Source organism: Hyla sarda, chromosome 6 (assembly GCF_029499605.1).
Source record: "Hyla sarda isolate aHylSar1 chromosome 6, aHylSar1.hap1, whole genome shotgun sequence".
NCBI classification, from domain to species: domain Eukaryota; kingdom Metazoa; phylum Chordata; class Amphibia; order Anura; family Hylidae; genus Hyla; species Hyla sarda.
In genome coordinates, this window is record NC_079194.1 from 64,387,204 (window position 1) to 64,405,124 (window position 17,921).

General features: G+C 41.2%; 1 protein-coding gene across 1 annotated transcript in view; it reads left to right on the plus strand.

Moving 5' to 3' along the window:
- TOM1 (target of myb1 membrane trafficking protein) overlaps positions 1-6,180 on the plus strand; it is a 101,276-nt gene extending 95,096 nt beyond the window's left edge. Inside the window, exons 14-15 of the mRNA XM_056523988.1 lie at positions 1,397-1,436; positions 2,386-6,180. Coding sequence (XP_056379963.1) covers positions 1,397-1,436; positions 2,386-2,531 — 186 coding nt within the window. The 3' untranslated portion in view covers positions 2,532-6,180. The remainder of the gene's footprint in view (positions 1-1,396; positions 1,437-2,385) is intronic.
- The last annotated feature ends 11,741 nt before the right edge of the window (positions 6,181-17,921 follow it).

Consider the following 17,921-nt stretch of genomic DNA (forward strand, 5'->3'; position numbering starts at 1 on the left):
TCTCACATGATAATAGTATGTTCTTTTAATAACACGGATCAATAGACTCATACTAAGCAGTTGAATCCTATCTGCTGTTTCTAGCACAGTCTAGAACATGAAGGCGATCATCCGAGTATTATTATCAACTGCACGGCTATGCTCCTTGCTTCATGTTATTAACATTTCCTTTAATGGAAAATGTCATTGAGTTTCTTCTCTGTTGAGTTGATAAAGAGGTACTTACTCCACTGGAAAATATATTTTTTTTATCAACTGGTGCCAGAAAGTTGAACAGATTTGTAAATTACTTCTATTAAATAATCCTTAATCCTTCCAGTACTTATCAGCTGCTATATGCTCCACAGGAACTTCTTTTCTTTATTAATTTCCTTTCTGTCTGACCACAGTGCTCTCTGCTGACACCTCTGTCCATTTTAGGAACTGTCCAGAGCGGGATAGGTTTGCTATGGGGTTTTTCTCCTGCTTTGGACAGTTCCTAAAATGGACAAAGGTGTTAGCAGAGTGCACTGTGGTAATACAGAATAGAAATTCAAAAAGAAAAGAACTTCCTGTGGAGAAAATAGCAGCTAATAAATACTGGAAGGATTAAGATTTTTTTTAATAGAAGTAATTTACAAATATGTTTAACTTTCTGGCACCAGTTGATTTAAAAAAAATGTTATCCACTGGAGTACCCTTTTAAACCTACCATGCTTTGCTTTCTTCTAGCTTTTCTAGGGAAGATTAATGGCAACCAATATGGCTGCGCAGTGGTAGACACCCTGACTCTTGAACAACACATTTGGCTGATGCACTGATATGCGATATGGGGGATGTATCCGAGCTAGGTAGACTTTGCTTTTCTTGAGTTTGGAAGAGTGTGGCAACATCTCTTGTGGTAACTGCTACCAAGGCCATATTGGTTGTCAACCGACTCTTGTGCTATTTGCTATAATGGCCATATTGGTTGTCACCCAACTCTTGTGGTATCTGCTACTATGGCCATATTGGTTGTCACCCAACCCTTGTGGCATCTGCTGCCATGGTTATGTTGGTTGTCACCCAATCCTTGTGCCATCTACTGCCATAGGTATATTGGTTGTCACCCAACCCTTGTGGTATCTGCTGTTATGGTTATGTTGGTGTCACCCAACTCTTGTGGCATCTTCTGCCATGGTTATATTGGAGGTCACCCAACTTTTCAGGAAGATGCAGCTGAAGAGAATTTGTACCATCTGAATAGAATTTTGTAACTTTCCATCATATCAGATCTGTGAAAGGTTTCTTCACTGATCTCCAAAGCTTCCAGCGTCACATTTCTTTTCATCAGTGTATCCTTTTTAGTAGGAGTTGTTGCCATAGCTCTGGAAATGTCATTCTGTATCTAATACTTTTGCATTCTTCCCACACACAGGAAGATGAGAATGAGGGGGAAGAGGGTGTGACCAGTGAAGGTAAGTGGCCAGCGTTCAATCTTCTGCTATGAAAAGCACAACTCCAATGACCTTTTCTATGCAAAGAATAGGAATAGGGCACTTACCAGGTCGGTCATGTAGCGGATGACTTTATTGAAGGCTTGGCATAAGCAACTTACAAATATTCAGTGCAGGACGGACAGGTGAATAGCAGCAGGGCTACCTGGGCAGGTGATGGAGCCTTTTCGCGCACAGTGGCTCTTTAACTGGCTTCATCACGTTAGGAGATAAGTGTTATATGTTCTGAGCACCGGTTGCTATAGTGATAAATAAACAACTCACAATTAAAGTGACAGGTGTACACAGAGATAAAACACATCTAAGAGATACACAAATCTAAAAACTAAGAGCAAGCTACGGAGAACTACAATAAAACAGTCCTCTTATTGTGCTCATTGAGGCCAAGATATTGCCTCAAGGCGCAAGGTCCACTTAGCTTCTTTTTTTTAGCAAAAGTTGATGCCTGTCCATTCCTCCAATAGGCGTGTTCGACCCGTTTCAGAGCAGTAAAAGATAAAGCATTTAGATTACCATTATGTACATCATTCAAATGCTTAGTGAAGTGTGTAGCCCAACTCCGTTTTTTTTTTGATCGAACATGCTCGCGATGGAATAATGGGAGGTTTGTTTTGGCAACATAGAAAAAATTACAGGTACATACCAGCCAAGAGAAGTGCCTGCTTAGCGGGTTCTTTCCCGGTTCTGTGTCACCTAGCCTCAGTGTTAGTCTCTGAGGACTGTTGGCAACCCTGGTGTTGGGTCTTGTCAGACCTAGCGGTACTCTCACCTGACTGCTCTCCCAGTAATCATGTAACTGTGACAAATAGAGTCCGCACTTGCCGTGAATTTGCCCTTCTATCATAAAGATACTATAGTTCAAGGTTCGTCATTAAGCTTGATATGTAAACTGGTCCTCTTCTTCCTACAGAATTTGATAAATTCCTAGAGGAGCGAGCAAAGGCAGCAGACCGAATTCCACCATTGCCTTCTCCTCCCACCGATGCCCCTCGAGTCTCTTCCAGTACTGGGCGGAATAAGAAAGAGAACGGTGAAGACGCTCTCTTTGCCTTGTGATTCTCTGAAGTTTCAGTCTGGAGCTTATGGACATCTCAGTTGTAAAAATGTCACAGGCAGAGTGAAAATTTCCTTTTGGAGACTCTTCCGAGACAAAGAAAAAAATGTTTCCTGTGGTACTAGGATCTTTTGGAGTATGGATGCCATGAGCAGTACCAGACCACACCGCTGTTTTTTTCTGATTTGAAATCTCTTGTTAGCTTTGATGGCTACATTTCCTGATGCCTCCTCATACTGTAGACCTTGTTGGTTGGAGCTTTGCTTTCTTCTTGTGTTACCAGATAACTATCTGAAGTGGAGCCATTTTTTAGCACTACAAACCTGAAGCTGTCTACACATGCCTCCGACAGATACACCATCCACATACCAATTGCACTACTGGAAGGAGTATACGACTAAGCTTGGGGTTTCTTACTACAACGATCAGCTTGCTTAATACCTTAAGTGCCTTCTTGGTCTTTCTTAGTCTTCTAAGAGGTTGTTCTATGGAGTAGAGCTTGGTTTATTCCAGGACTATATATATGTTTAGGTACAGGAATTTGCTGCTTTTTAAATATAATAATCTCACTGTTGGAATAAACCCAAGAGATAGTAGCTTCAAGGTTGGTTCTATCGTATTTGTGCTTTGTACAAGAAAAACCCTAAATGATTTGAGGACTGTGGGAAGTTTAGAAGTTGTAGCTCCTCACTTCTGCTCACTATCCTCCTCCCTACTAAAGAAATGTCAGAATAGAACATATACAGCCTTATTGACTGAATGAATGAATGAAAATTGCTTTTTATTGCTACACTCGCATTGTTTTTTATCTGATCTTTCTATATCGTGGATGAGGAAGCCATAATGGCTATGGACAATGTAGTAACTTTTTACTATATAAATGATGTAACATATAACACGTGTTCAGCAGTGTAAACAATAGATGTTTCTATTTTGGTTGCCTTGGCTATATTCAGCGGCATCTATAAGTTTTTTTATTAGTCATTTCTTTTTTCATGCTAAATATTTATAGATTTCATTTGAAAGACGGTTTCAGCTCACCTGAGGGCAACGTGCCAGGCGATCCCCAGTAGAACAAAGGGGAAAAGGGAGTGTTCAGCCGGAACTGTTAAAAAGACTTCTTTTATTATAATCGATTAAAAGTCCATATAGGAAGCCAGCTATTTAAGAAAGCACGATCGGACAAAAATAGACTGGGTACAGCATTACCGACGCGTTTCTAGTTGAATAACCTTTAATCGTGATAAATTTATAGATTTAGGTATACCTAAGCAGACGAGAAGAAATGTAGTCCAAAAGCAGTGGTTTCAAACTGTGGCCCTCCAGATGTTGCACAACTTCAACTCCCAGCATGCCCGGACAGCCAACGGCTGTCCGGGCATGCTGCGAGTTGAAGTTGTGCAACATCTGGAGTGCCACAGTTTGAGACCTCTGTCCTAAAGCTTTGTTCGCATCAGTCGTCTGTTCCATGATGTCAGGGCTCTGATATGTGTACAGCGTTTTACCTTGAAGGTCGGGGAAGTGGTGTGCAGATTTTTTTTTTATGTAAGGACACAATTTTAAGTTTATATGACAGATGGATCCATTATATCTGTAAGGGCACACAACAGATTTTAACATGGATTGTGGTGTGAATTTTTCGCCACCTTGGATTTGTCTAATGGAACACTCTTATGGCTCCTATAAAGGGGTATTCCATGATCATCTTCTATATTATGCTGGGAACATTGCATAAAAAAAACAAGTGATACTCACCTACCCTTGTCCCCCACAGCTCCTGTTTCAGGTCCCCACTCTTCACTGCTGGTTCTTGATGAGTCTTCTCAGTAAGACCTGCCTGCTGAGCCAATCACTGGCTGCAGCTGTGTCCCATCTCGGCCAGTGATTGGCAGAGCAGGCAGGTCCTTCGGAGATGTTTCATTTTTGGGACCAGCATCTGATTAGAAGGGGGCTGTTGGGGACCAGGGTTAGGTAAGTATCACTTATTTTTAGCAGAACATTTTAAGATACCAGAATAACCCTTTTAGAACAGGAACATCAATGTTAAAGAGGTATTCTGGTATAATGATCTTATCCCTTTATCCAGATCCTCAGAACAAAGCCCAAACTCTTTTGATTTGAATAGTGGCGAGTCGTCAAAAATCCTGTCACTCCATTCAATGTATATGGAGCTGCCAGAAATAGCCGAGGGAGTACCCCTTTAACGTAAATAAAGCCTTAAACAGGTCTGTCAGGTGAATATACTTTATGTAACAACAGCATATTAATGCTACAGACTTGTACTCATAGTCAAAATGGTACGAAAAAAATCGCCATTTGTGGAATAGGAGCACTGTAATAATACAGCGGCCTCGAGTCTGTGTTCACAGATAGAGTACTGCCCTACCTTCTCCCTTCCAATGTTTAACTAGCTTCTGTGTACAACCTTTCATTCACCACCCTGCAGTGTCCAGGAGAGCGCCCCCCTCAGGAATACACCAGCCTTGTAATCATGAGTCGGTTGTATTCCACAGCGTTTAATGCCATTTTGGCGTATGGAGCCGTAGCTGTAATATGCTGCGCCTCCATAGTTCAACCTATTCAGCCGACAGATCCGCTGTAACTGTACCCATATATACTTATATGTCCTTGAATATAGTCATGGCAACCGGAATCTTTTGCCGGCCGCATTCAAAGAACTGGACCATTACGCAAATAGAAATACTTTTTATATTGAAAAAAAAAATTACTTTTTATTTTAGAATTAAAAAAAACTGTTGCAGCTCCTATGATTGTAGAATGTAACCTTGTTTAATTTGCTTATTGTTTTGCATAGATTACTGTTTAAATCTAAGACATTTGTATGTTAGCGGCCCTTTAAGGCCAGCATTTATCTTCATGTGTGTATGCAGTGCATATAGTGGATTCTGACCCACAGCCAGCAGAAACGAATACTATATACCAGCTAGACAAGACTGAGAAGCCTATGATCGATAAACCGGAAACTAATACTATATACAGGGGTCAAGTCCTGAGAAAAAAGTGTGGTAATTCCACTTGAGGGCTGCTTCTGCAGGACTCCTGCTAATGGGAACGGTGTCCCTGCTGTGGAAAAAGTGCAGGAACTCCGTTCCCGCAGGACTTGAGCCCTGACTATATACCAGCTAGACAAGACTTGATAAACTTACAATCAATAAACCTTAAACTAATACTATTTACAGGGGTCAAGTCCTGGGAAAATAAGTGTGGGAACTCACCCAAGATTTCCACTTGAGGGCTGCTCCTGCAGGACTCCTGCTAATGGGAATGGTGTCCCTGCTGTGGAAAAAGTGCAGGAACTCCGTTCCCACAGGACTTGAGCACTGACTATATACCAGTTAGACAAGACTGAGAACCCTATGATCGATAAGCCATCAGAACGCCTTTTAATAATGTGATGTTTGCTTAATACAGCCTCTATAGTCCTTTCCGCTTCTCTGCACAGTTGACTTTCTACATTTGCTGCCGTCTTTTAAATCTCTATGCTGTTTTTAAAAAACTATCCAGCATATAGGACCGAGGGGTCACCCTGGTTTTCCGATCATTTTTTAGAAATTGCGACAAAAAAAATTTCTTTGGGAGTCTCATTTGTTTAAACATTACAAATATAATAAATGAATAAATACATCTGAAAATGACAGTATTTTTTATTTTTAATTTTTTTTCTGTCCAGTATATGCTTGTGTCTCAACAGTTTATGGTTTTATGTTACAGCTAGAAACTGAATTGGCTGATTTTTTTTATTTGACTTAAATATATTTTTGAAGACTTTTGAAACATAGTATGAGAATATTAGTATGGCAATGCATTTAAAGGCACCACTCGATTTGTCGTAAGGACAATATTTGCCAATCAGGCTGCCTCCAGCTGTTGCAAAACTGACGGCTGTCCGGGCATGCTGGGAGTTGTAGTTTTAAAACAGCTGGGGGCACCCTGGTTGGGAAACACGGCATTAGACAGTAGTGGCCACCTGATTTTTGAGGTTACGGGTGCATTTATACTGTACCTTATACTGGATATTTGAGCAGTACTCACTATGTACTACTTTAATATACACGTAGTTTAGGTTGCACTTCCAGGCATATTGCTATATTTGTATAAACAACACAACCTGATATAGTATAGAAAAAATATATATATATTAATATCAGGTTGTGTTGTGCTTTATATATATATATATATATATATATATATATATATATATATATATATATACATACACAACACAACCTGATTTTATATACATATATACACTGCAACATGACATATATAACACAACCACGGGGATGTTGTCAGTAGGCTGATGCCCAGTATGGTTACTTTTTATCTGTTACCATAGAGCAGTGCGTTTTGGGAGCCCAAAAGACTAAAGGTGGCCATACACATAAGAAAGCTTGCAGTGATCTCTCCCGATTCCTCCTATACACAGCCGGGATTTCGTGTGTTCATACTGGAGAGTAAGGAAGATTCCAGATTCCTGTGGTATATGCTTATGTTCCCAATAAAAAAGGGATCGGGCAATTGAAATTCAAAATTCAATGTAGTAGTCGTATAGAGAAGAAAGATGACCTGGCACTGCTTCTTCACACACACACACACACACACGATACTAATCCCATTCGACACAATCGTGCAGCTTGTCTGTCTGTGCATCGTGTTGGTGGTGCTAAACTTGTATGAAATGCAGTTCACTGTATAATCGGTAGTAGAAGAAAAAGACAAGTGCACTCACCACTTCGTATGCTTCTTCTTTATTTAAAGTTCCATTTGGAAAACATAGGGGTGCAGGGGGACGATGACAACGCGGTGTTCAGCAGGCGCACAACACCACGTTGTCATCTTCCCCTGCACCCCTGTCTATGTTTTCCGAATGGAACTTTAAATAAAGAAGAAGCATACGAAGTGGTGAGTGCATTTGACTTTTTCTTCTACTACCGAAATTCAAAATTCTATTCCGTCCATTTGGAAGCCTATAGGGGGAGATTTATCAAAACCTGTGCAGAGGAAAAGTTGCTGGATTGCCCATAGCAACCAATCAGATTGCTTCTTTCATTTTGCAGAGGCCTTGTTAAAAATGAAAGAAGAAATCTGGTTGCCATAGACAACTTTTCCTCTGCACAGGTTATGATAAATCTCCCCCATAATGTTGTTTCACTAAATTGGGATCAATTAGTCAAGTTAATGGACGTGGCATAAAGCAGGCTGTGAGATATGTCCCAGATGACTGCTTTACTGTATGGAAAAAACGTGTTGGTTTTTAGGTATTGCATCGTATTCATTATCAATTATAATTACGTACAAGACATAACAATTGTCGATGAGGATGGGATCACCGTGGTTAATAGGATTATACAGAGTTCATATGGAGAAATTAGATGTTTCCAACCATTTTATATGGAATTCATTTGCTGAAAAATTTGTTTTAGCTTGAAGCAAATAATGTATCTAATGCTATTCAGAAAGAAGCCGTGCTGCTGAGTGTCATGGGCCCCAAGACATATGTCGCCTCCTTTCTGATGTCATAGGCCCCAAGACATATGATGTCGCCTGCTTTCTGATGTCATAGGCCCCAAGACATATGTCGCCTGCTTTCTGATGTCATAGGCCCAAGACATATGATGTCGCCTGCTTTCTGATGTCATAGGCCCAAAGACATATGATATTGCCCGCTCTCTGATGTCCCCTAGACATCAGAGAGCCAAGACAATGTAATAGAGCAGCAGGAAACGCTAGCAGAATGCTTGGATGTATAGGGAGAGGTATAAGCAGTAGAAAGAGAGAAGTGCTCATGCCGCTGTACAGAACACTGTTGAGGCCTCACTTGGAGTATTGTGCGCAGTACTGGAGGCCATATCTCCAAAAGGATATAGATACTCTAGAGAGAGTTCAGAGAAGAGCTACTAAACTAGTACATGGATTGCAGGCAGGGCCGGCCTTAGGGGTGTGCGAGCTGTGCGGTCGCAGAGGGCGCCATAGCAACAGGGGCGCCGGGCGACCGACACAGCTCGCACCAAGTATATATAATTTGAATTGCCCGACGCCCGGGATTTAGCCCTGCTTCGGGCAAGCAGCGCTAAATGCCGGTGTAATGGAGAAAATGGTGCCCTGTAGCGGAATGTGACCCTCCACACAGGGACACAGTTTTCTGCTTTGCAGGCCGCTCCCTCTCATTACATTCCCACTACCCTCCCTCAACTGTGTCCCTATGCGGAGGGAAAAAAAAGAGGATACAGGAGCCCAGCAGTGTTCTAAGGCAGAAGGGATATGCTGATCCCGAAACGCGTCATTGCCTGCATGCTTTTTAAAATAGTTTTATTATTACATTCAAATAAACTATTTTAATGTAACCTACGTCTTCCCTGAACCATCTTTGGACCGAGCAGTGCCAGATGCAAGGGCCTTCTTTTTCTCCTTCCTCATCCTATGCGGAGGGTCACATTCCGCTTCAGGGCACAGTTTTCTTCATTACACCGGAAGGCTTCACTTACCCCGACCTCCTCCGCGTCTCCGGTTGGCTGGCGGCCCGAGTCTGAAGCGGGACGTCGCACATGTGACGTACCTCCGCAGACCTGCACAGGACGTCAGTGACGTCACTCGTCAGGGCGCCGCCGGAGAGAAGAGAAGCGCAGGTCATGTAAGGTTGTCTATGTGTGTGTGTGTGCGTGCATGTGTGGTTGTCTGTGTGTGTGTGTGTGTGTGTGTGTGTGTGTGTGTGTGCGCGCATGTGTGGTTGCCTGTGTGTGAGTCGGTGGGGGAATGGGGGAACGTCAATGCTACCGAATTTGGGGAACCTGCTACTACCTAATGTGGGGAAACTGCTTCTTCCTAATGTGAGGCTATACTGCACCTAATGGGGGAGCTATACTGTACATAATGTTGGGAACTATACTGCCAACCTAATGTGGGGGAGCTATACTGCACCTAATGTGGGGAGCTATACTGCACCTAATGTTGGGATCTATACTGCACCTAATGTTGGGAACTATACTGCACCTAATGTGGGGGAGCTATACTGCACCTAATGTGGGGAACTATACTGCACCTAATGTGGGGAACATTATACTGCACCTAATGTGGGGGAACATTATACTGCACCTAATGTGGGAAGCTATACTGCACCTAATGTGGGGAACTTTACTGCATCTGATTAAGGGGGACATGGGACTGATTAAGGGGGCAGGGGAATGATTAAATATTTAAAAAAAATATTTGTTACAAAGATTATTTTTTCCTCGTTGTGTATGTTTATGGGGTAATTGGGGGGGGGGGGGGCACAAGGTTAGCTCGCACAGGGCGCCTGAACACCTAAGGCTGGCCCTGATTGCAGGATAAAACTTTAAATCAACTGGTGTCAGAAAGATAAACAGATTTGTAAATTACTTCTGTTTAAAAATCTTAATCCTTCCAGTACTTACTACAGAGGAAATGGTTTTCTTTATGGAACACAGAGCTCTCTGCTGACATCATGACCACAGTGCTCTCTGCTAACAACTCTGTCCATTTTAAGAACTGTCCAGAGTAGGTGAAAATCCCTATAGCAAACATATGCTGCTCTGGACAGTTCCTAAAATGGACAGAGATGTCAGCAGAGAGCACTGTGGTCATGATGTCAGCAGAGAGCTCTGTGTTCCAAAAACCATTTTCTCTGTAGTATACAGACCCTAAAAAGTACTGGAAAGATTAAGATTTTTTTAATAGGAGTAATTTACAAATCTTTTTAACTTTCTGGCACCAGTTGATTAAAAAAAAAAAATTAAAAAAAAAAAAGTTTTCCACGGGAGTACCCCTTTAACATGAATAGGAGAAAGAAGAGACAGAGAGGATATGATAAAGACTTTTAAATACATAAAGGGAATCAACATGGTTAAGGAGGAGAGGATATTTAAAAGAAGAAAAACTACTACAAGAGGACATAGTTTTAAATTAGAGGGGCAAAGGTTTAAAAGTAATATGTGGAAGTATTACTTTACTGAGAGAGTAGTGGATGCATGGAATAGCCTTCCTGCAGAAATGGTCGCTGCAAATACAATGAAGGAGTTTAAGCATGCATGGGATAAGCATAAGGCTATCCTTCATATAAGATAGGGCATGGGGCTATTGATAGGATTCAGATTATTGGGCAGACTAGATGGGCCAAATGGTTCTTATCTGCGTTCTTATCTAGGTTTTTAACCCCTTAAGGACTCAGCCTTTTTCCGTTTTTGCATTTTCATTTTTTCCTCATCACCTAAAAATCATAACTCTTTCAATTTTGCACATAAAAATCCATATTATAGCTTATTTTTTGCACCACCAATTCTACTTTGCAGTGACATTAGTCATTTTACCAAAAAATCCACGGCAAAATGCAAAAAAATTTATTGTGCGATTGGGCCTCAGTATCAGAGATGGCAACCCTAGTGGATACTGGTCTCCCTAACAGCCGGGGGAACAGCTCAACTAGTAGTGTGGGGGATGGTAACGCAGGTAGGCCAAGACAGTTAGTTGTGGTAGGGGATTCTATAATCAGGAAGACGGATAGAATAATTTGTCGCCAAGACCACCTCAACCGAATGGTTTGCTGTCTCCCTGGTGCCAGGGTTCGGCATGTGGTGGAAAGGGTGGACAAATTACTAGGGGGGGCTCGGGATGACCCAGCTGTCGTGGTCCATGTGGGAACCAACGACAGAATACATGGTAGGTGGAGGTCCTTGAAGAATAATTACAAGGAACTAGGTGCCAAACTGAAGGGAAGGACCTCTAAGGTTGTGTTCTCTGGAATACTTCCTGTGCCATGCGCATCGCAGGAAAGACAGCGGGAGCTTAGGGAGTTAAATGCATGGCTTAAGTCGTGGTGTGAGGGGGAAGGGTTTGGGTTTTTAGAGCACTGGGCTGACTTTTCATTGGGGTACAAACTCTATTCTACGGATAATTTGCACCTGAATGGAAGGGGGTTTGCTGTGCTGGGGGAGAGAATCCTGGAAGGGGTGGCTGAGTATTTAAACTAGGTGAGTGGGGGGAGGATAATAAAGCAAAGAAAGCAGACAGTGGGATGGATAGGTTAGAGAGGGGTCAGGACATAATGATGGGTGGAGAGGAGTCCTGTGGGGGGAGGTTAAGAGCAGTGGATAAGGAGATCCATGCGTTACAAACCAGCCGTAAAAATAAATGTAGCCCGAAAAATTGCAATCCCAATAAATCAAAAAATTCCATTAGCCCCAATAACTCAATAACTACAATAAGCCCCATTAACTCAAAAAATACCGTTAGCCCCAATAACTTAAATAACAACGTTAGACCCAATAACTCAAAAAATCCCATTAGCCCCAATAACTTAAATAGTACAATTAGCCCTTATAACTCAAATAATAACATTAACCCCAATAACTCTGAAAATCCCATTAGTGAGACTATATGTGTAAAACTTAATGGAAATGTAAAGTGTATGTTCACAAATGCCAGAAGTCTAGCAAATAAAATGGGGGAGCTTGAGGCCTTGATGCTGGAGGAACATATTGATATAGTTGGGGTCACTGAGACATGGCTGGACTCCCCGCATGACTGGGCTGTTAATCTGCAGGGGTTTACATTGTTTCGCAAGGATAGAATGAACAGAAAAGGTGGTGGAGTCTGTCTGTATGTAAGAAGTGGTATGAAAGTCAGTGTGAACGATGCCATAGTGTGTGATGATTCTGAGGATGTGGAATCACTGTGGGTAGAATTACAAAAGGAGGGAAATACTGAAAAAATAATATTTGGTGTAATTTACAGACCCCCTAATATCACTGAAGAGATAGAAGGTCGGCTGTATAAACAAATAGAGAGGGCCGCCCGGGCAGGTACAGTGGTAATAATGGGAGATTTTAACTATCCAGATATAGATTGGGGTCCGGGGTTGGCTAAAACTACAAAGGGGAGAAAATTCCTAAATTTATTGCAGGATAATTTTATGGGCCAGTTTGTGGAGGATCCAACAAGAAGTGATGCCTTGTTGGATCTGATCATTTCCAACAACGCAGAGCTGGTTGGTAATGTAACTGTGCGGGAAAACCTTGGTAATAGCGACCACAATATAGTTACTTTTGACTTAAAATGTAGAAAACAAAGACAGGCGGGGAAGGCAAAAACATATAACTTTAAAAAGGCAAACTTCCCTGGGCTGAGGGCTGCACTACAGGACATAGACTGGGGGGAGGTGTTGTCAAATACTGATACAGAAGGTAAATGGGACATCTTTAAATCAACTCTAAATAACTATACAGCTAAATATATACCAAAGGGGAACAAATATAAACGATTAAAACTAAATCCTACATGGCTGACAAATGAGGTTAAAAGAGCAATAAACAACAAAAAAATTGCCTTCAAAAAATACAAATCTGATGGGTCAGGTATAACATTTAAACAGTACAAGGAGCTTAATAAAATCTGTAAAAATTTAATAAAAACAGCAAAAATTCTAAACGAGAGACAGGTGACCAAAGAAAGAAAAACTAATCTTAAATATTTTTTTAGATATATAAATACAAAAAAACCAAGGACAGAGCATGTAGGACCCCTTAATAATCATAATGGGGAGGTTGTCACGGGCGATCAAGAGAAGGCGGAGCTACTGAATGGGTTCTTTAGTTCTGTATATACTATGGAAGAAGGAGCTGACATTGGCCAGGTCAGTGCTGATAACACATCATATAATGTATTGAACTGGCTTAATGTAGAGATGGTACAAGGTAAGTTAAGTAATATAAATGTAAGCAAATCTCCAGGGCCGGATGGACTACACCGAAGAGTTCTTAGAGAGGTAAGTTCAGTAATATCTGTACCCTTGTTCATGATATTTAGAGATTCTCTGGTGTCTGGTATTGTGCCAAGGGACTGGCGTAAGGCTAATGTGGTACCAATCTTCAAGAAGGGCTCTAGGTCTTCGCCAGGCAATTATAGACCGGTAAGTCTAACGTGCATTGTGGGTAAATTGTTTGAAGGACTTATAAGGGATTACATACAGGAATACATAGGGGATAATAGTATTATAAGTGATAGCCAGCATGGGTTTACTAAGGATAGAAGTTGTCAAACCAATCTAATTTGCTTTTATGAAGAGGTGAGTAGAAGCCTTGACAGAGGAATGGCTGCGGATATAGTGTTTCTGGATTTTGCCAAAGCGTTTGATACTGTCCCTCACAGACGTCTGACAGGTAAGTTAAGGTCCTTGGGCTTGGAAACTTTAGTTTGTAACTGGATTGAACACTGGCTCATGGATCGTACCCAGAGAGTGGTGGTCATTGATTCGTACTCTGATTGGTCCACAGTTATTAGTGGTGTACCCCAAGGTTCAGTACTGGGCCCACTGCTGTTTAATTTATTTATCAATGATATAGAGGATGGTATTAACAGCTCTGTTTCTATCTTTGCAGATGACACCAAGCTTTGTAGCACGGTACAGTCTATAGAGGATGTGTATAGGTTACAAGATGACTTGGATAGACTAAGTGTCTGGGCATCCACGTGGCAAATGAGGTTCAATGTGGATAAATGTAAAGTTATGCATCTGGGTACTAATAACCTGCATGCGTCGTATGTCTTAGGGGGGATTAAACTGGCAGAGTCACTGGTAGAGAAGGATCTGGGTGTACTTGTAGATCACAGACTACAGAATAGCATGCAATGTCAGGCTGCTGCTTCCAAAGCCGGCAGGATATTGTCATGTATCAAAAGAGGCATGGACTCAAGGGACAGGGACATAATACTCCCCCTTTATAAAGCATTGGTACGGCCTCACCTGGAATATGCTGTTCAGTTTTGGTCGCCTGTTCATAAAAGGGACACTGCGGAGTTGGAAAGGGTGCAGAGACGTGCGACTAAACTAATATGGGGCATGGAACATCTTAGCTATGAGGAGCGATTAAAGGAGTTACAATTGTTTAGTCTTGAGAAGAGACGTTTAAGGGGGGATATGATAAACGTATATAAGTATATAAATGGCCCATATAAAAAATATGGAGAAAAACTGTTCCAGGTTAAACCCCCTCAAAGGACGAGGGGGCGCTCCCTCCGTCTGGAGAAGAAAAGGTTTAGTCTAAAGGGGCGACGCCTTCTTTACCGTGAGGACTGTGAATTTATGGAACGGTCTACCTCAGGAACTGGTCACAGCAGGAACAATTAACAGCTTTAAAACAGGGTTAGATACATTCCTGGAACAAAATAACATTAATGCTTATGCAGAATTATAAAACTACATCCCTTTCCCTTATCCCCTTACACCCTTCCCTTCAATTCCCTGGTTGGACTTGATGGACGTATGTCTTTTTTCAACCATACTAACTATGTAACTATATAAAATTGAAGAAAAAATGTCATTTTGTAACTTGTGGGGGCTTCCATTTCTACTCTTTTACTTTTCGGTAAAAATGACACATTCTCTTTATTCTGTAGGTCCATACGGTTAAAATGATACCCTACTTATATAGGTTTGATATTGTTGTACTTCTGAAAAAAATCATAACTACATGCAGCAAAATGTATACGTTTAAAATTCTCATCTTCTGACCCCTATAACTTTTTTATTTTTCTGCGTACGGGCCGGTATGAAGGCTAATTTTTTGCTGTGTGTTTTGAAGTTTTTAGCGGTACCATTTTTGCATTGATCGGACTTTTTGATTTGCTTTTTATTCATTTTTTATGATATAAAAAGTGACCGAAAATACGCTATTTTGGACTTTCTGAATTTTTTTGCACATACGCCATTGACCGTGCGGTTTAATTAACAATATATTTTTATAGTTCGGACATTTATGCACGCGGCGATACCACAAATGTTTATTTTTATTTACACAGTTTTTTTTTTTTTATGGGAAAGGGGGGTGATTCAAACTTTTATTAGGGAAGGGGTTAAATGATCTTTATTAACTTTTTTTTTTTTTTTTAACTTTTTTTCTTTTGCAGTGTTCTAGCTCCCATAGGGGCTATAACACTGCACACACTGATCTTTTACTTTGGTCCCTGCAAAGCCATAGCTTTGCATGGATCAGCGTAATAGGGGCTCATTTGCTCAAGCCTGTAGCTCAGGCTTTGAGCAATCAAATGCAGATCAGACGTGACGGAGCAAGGTAAGGGGGCCTCCGCTCGTGTCCTAGCTGATCGGGACATCGCCATTTTATCGCGATAGTCCCGATCAGCCCAAGGGCCGGGAAGCCCATACTTTCGTTTTCGACACTGGGATCAACTTTGATCAGGGCGTCTGAAGGGTTAATAGCGCGCGGCACAACGATCTGTGCCGCACGCTATTAGCCAAGGGTCCCGGCTATCAATAGCAGCCGGGACCGACCCGGTGTGATGCGGGGTCATGGCGTGACCCTGTTTTAAACACAGGGACAGGGCACAGGGCGTACAGGTACGCCCTGCGTCCTTAAGAGGTTAAAGGGGTACTCCGCTGGAATTTTTTTTTTTTTAAATGAACTGGTGCCAGAAAGTTAAACAGATTTGTATTTCTTCTATTAAAAAAATCTTAATCCTTTTAGCACTTTTTAGCAGCTGTATATTACAGATGAAATTCTTTGCTTTTTGAATTTCTTTTTTGTGTTGTCCACAGTGCTCTCTGCTGACACCTCTGTCCGTGTCAGGAACTGTCCAGAGCAGTATAGGTTTCCTATGGGGATTTGCTCCTGCTCTGGACAGTTCCTGATACGGGCATCAGGTGTCAGCAGAGAGCACTGTGGACAACACAAAAAAAGAAATTCAAAAAATAAAGATTTCCCTCTGTAGCAAACAGCTGCTAAAAGGTACTGAAAGGATTAAGATTTTTTAATAGAAGTAATTTACAAATCTGTTTAACTTTCTGGAACCAGTTCATTTAACATAAAAAAAAAAAGTTTTCCACCGGAGTACCCCTTTAACCTCTTAAGGACCCAGGATGTATGGGTACGTCCTGAGTCCCGGTCCTGCGATATAACGCGGGGTCACATGGTGACCCCGCATCATATCGCGGCGGGCTCGGCGTCATAGTGAAGCCGGGACCTGCCTCTAATAGCGCGCGGCACTGATCGCGGTGCCGCGCGCTATTAACCCTTTAGCCGCGCGCTCAAAGCTGATCCTTGTGGCTAAAAACCAAAGTAAAAGTGTCCGGCTAGCTCAGGGAGCTGTTAGGGATTGCCGAGGTATAATCGCGGCATCACGAACAGCTGTAGCACAGGAGGAGGTCTTCTTACCTTCTCCTGCGCTGTCCGATCACCGAATGAATGCTTCAAGCCTGAGATCCAGGCTTTAGCAATCGCCGAAAACACTGATTGATCCATCTACATAGGAATGGATCAATCAGTGTAAAAGATCAGTCAATGCAATGTTATAGCCCCCCCAAAAGTGTAAAAAAAAATCATTAACCCTTTCAATTATCCCTTTCCCTAATAAAAGTTTGAATCACCTGGCATTTCCAAGAATAAAAAAAACATAGTGTAAATAAAAATAAACATGTGGTATCGCCGCGTGCGGAAAAGTCCGAATTATAAAAACATACCGCTTTTTAAACCACACGTTCAATGGCGTACGCGCAAAAAAATTCCAAGAATAAAAAGTGATCAAAAAGTATGATCAGAACAAAAATGGTACCGCTAAAAACTTCAGATCACGACGCAAAAAATGATCCCTCATAGCGCCCTGAACACAGAAAAATGAAAAAGTTATAGGGGTCAGAAGATGACCATTTTAAACATATACATTTTCCTGCATGTATTCATGATTTTTTTCTGAAGTGATACAAAATCAAACCTATACAAGTAGGGTATCATTTTAACCGTATGGACCTACAGAATAAAGATAAGTTATCATTTTTGCCGAAAAATGTGCTGTGTAAAAACTGAAGCCCCCAAAACTTACAAAATAGTGTTTTTTCATCAATTTTGTCGCACATTGATTTTTTTTTTCCCCATTTCACCGTAGATTTTTGGTTAATTTAACTAATGTCATTACAAAGTAGAATTAGTTACGCAAAAAATAAGCCATCATATAGAATTTTAGGTGAAAATTTTAAAGAGTTATGATTTTTTAAAGTTAAGGAGGAAAAATTGAAAATGAAAAAACGGAAAAAGCCCGGGTCCTTAAGGGGTTAATGACTCAGGGATTTTCCTTCTCACCTTTTTAAAAATCATAACCCTTTCAATTTTCCACCTACAGACTCATATGATGGCTTGTTTTTTGCCCCACCAATTGTACTTTGTAATGACATCAGTCATTTTACAAAAAGATCTATGCAGTGCACTTTTCCGTAAAAATGACAACTTTTCTTTATTCTGGAGGTCCATATGATTAAAATGATACCCAACTTATATAGGTTTGATTTTTTTTTTTTCCTTCTGGTGAAAATTATAACTGTTTGCACGAAAATTTGTACGTTTTAAAAATGT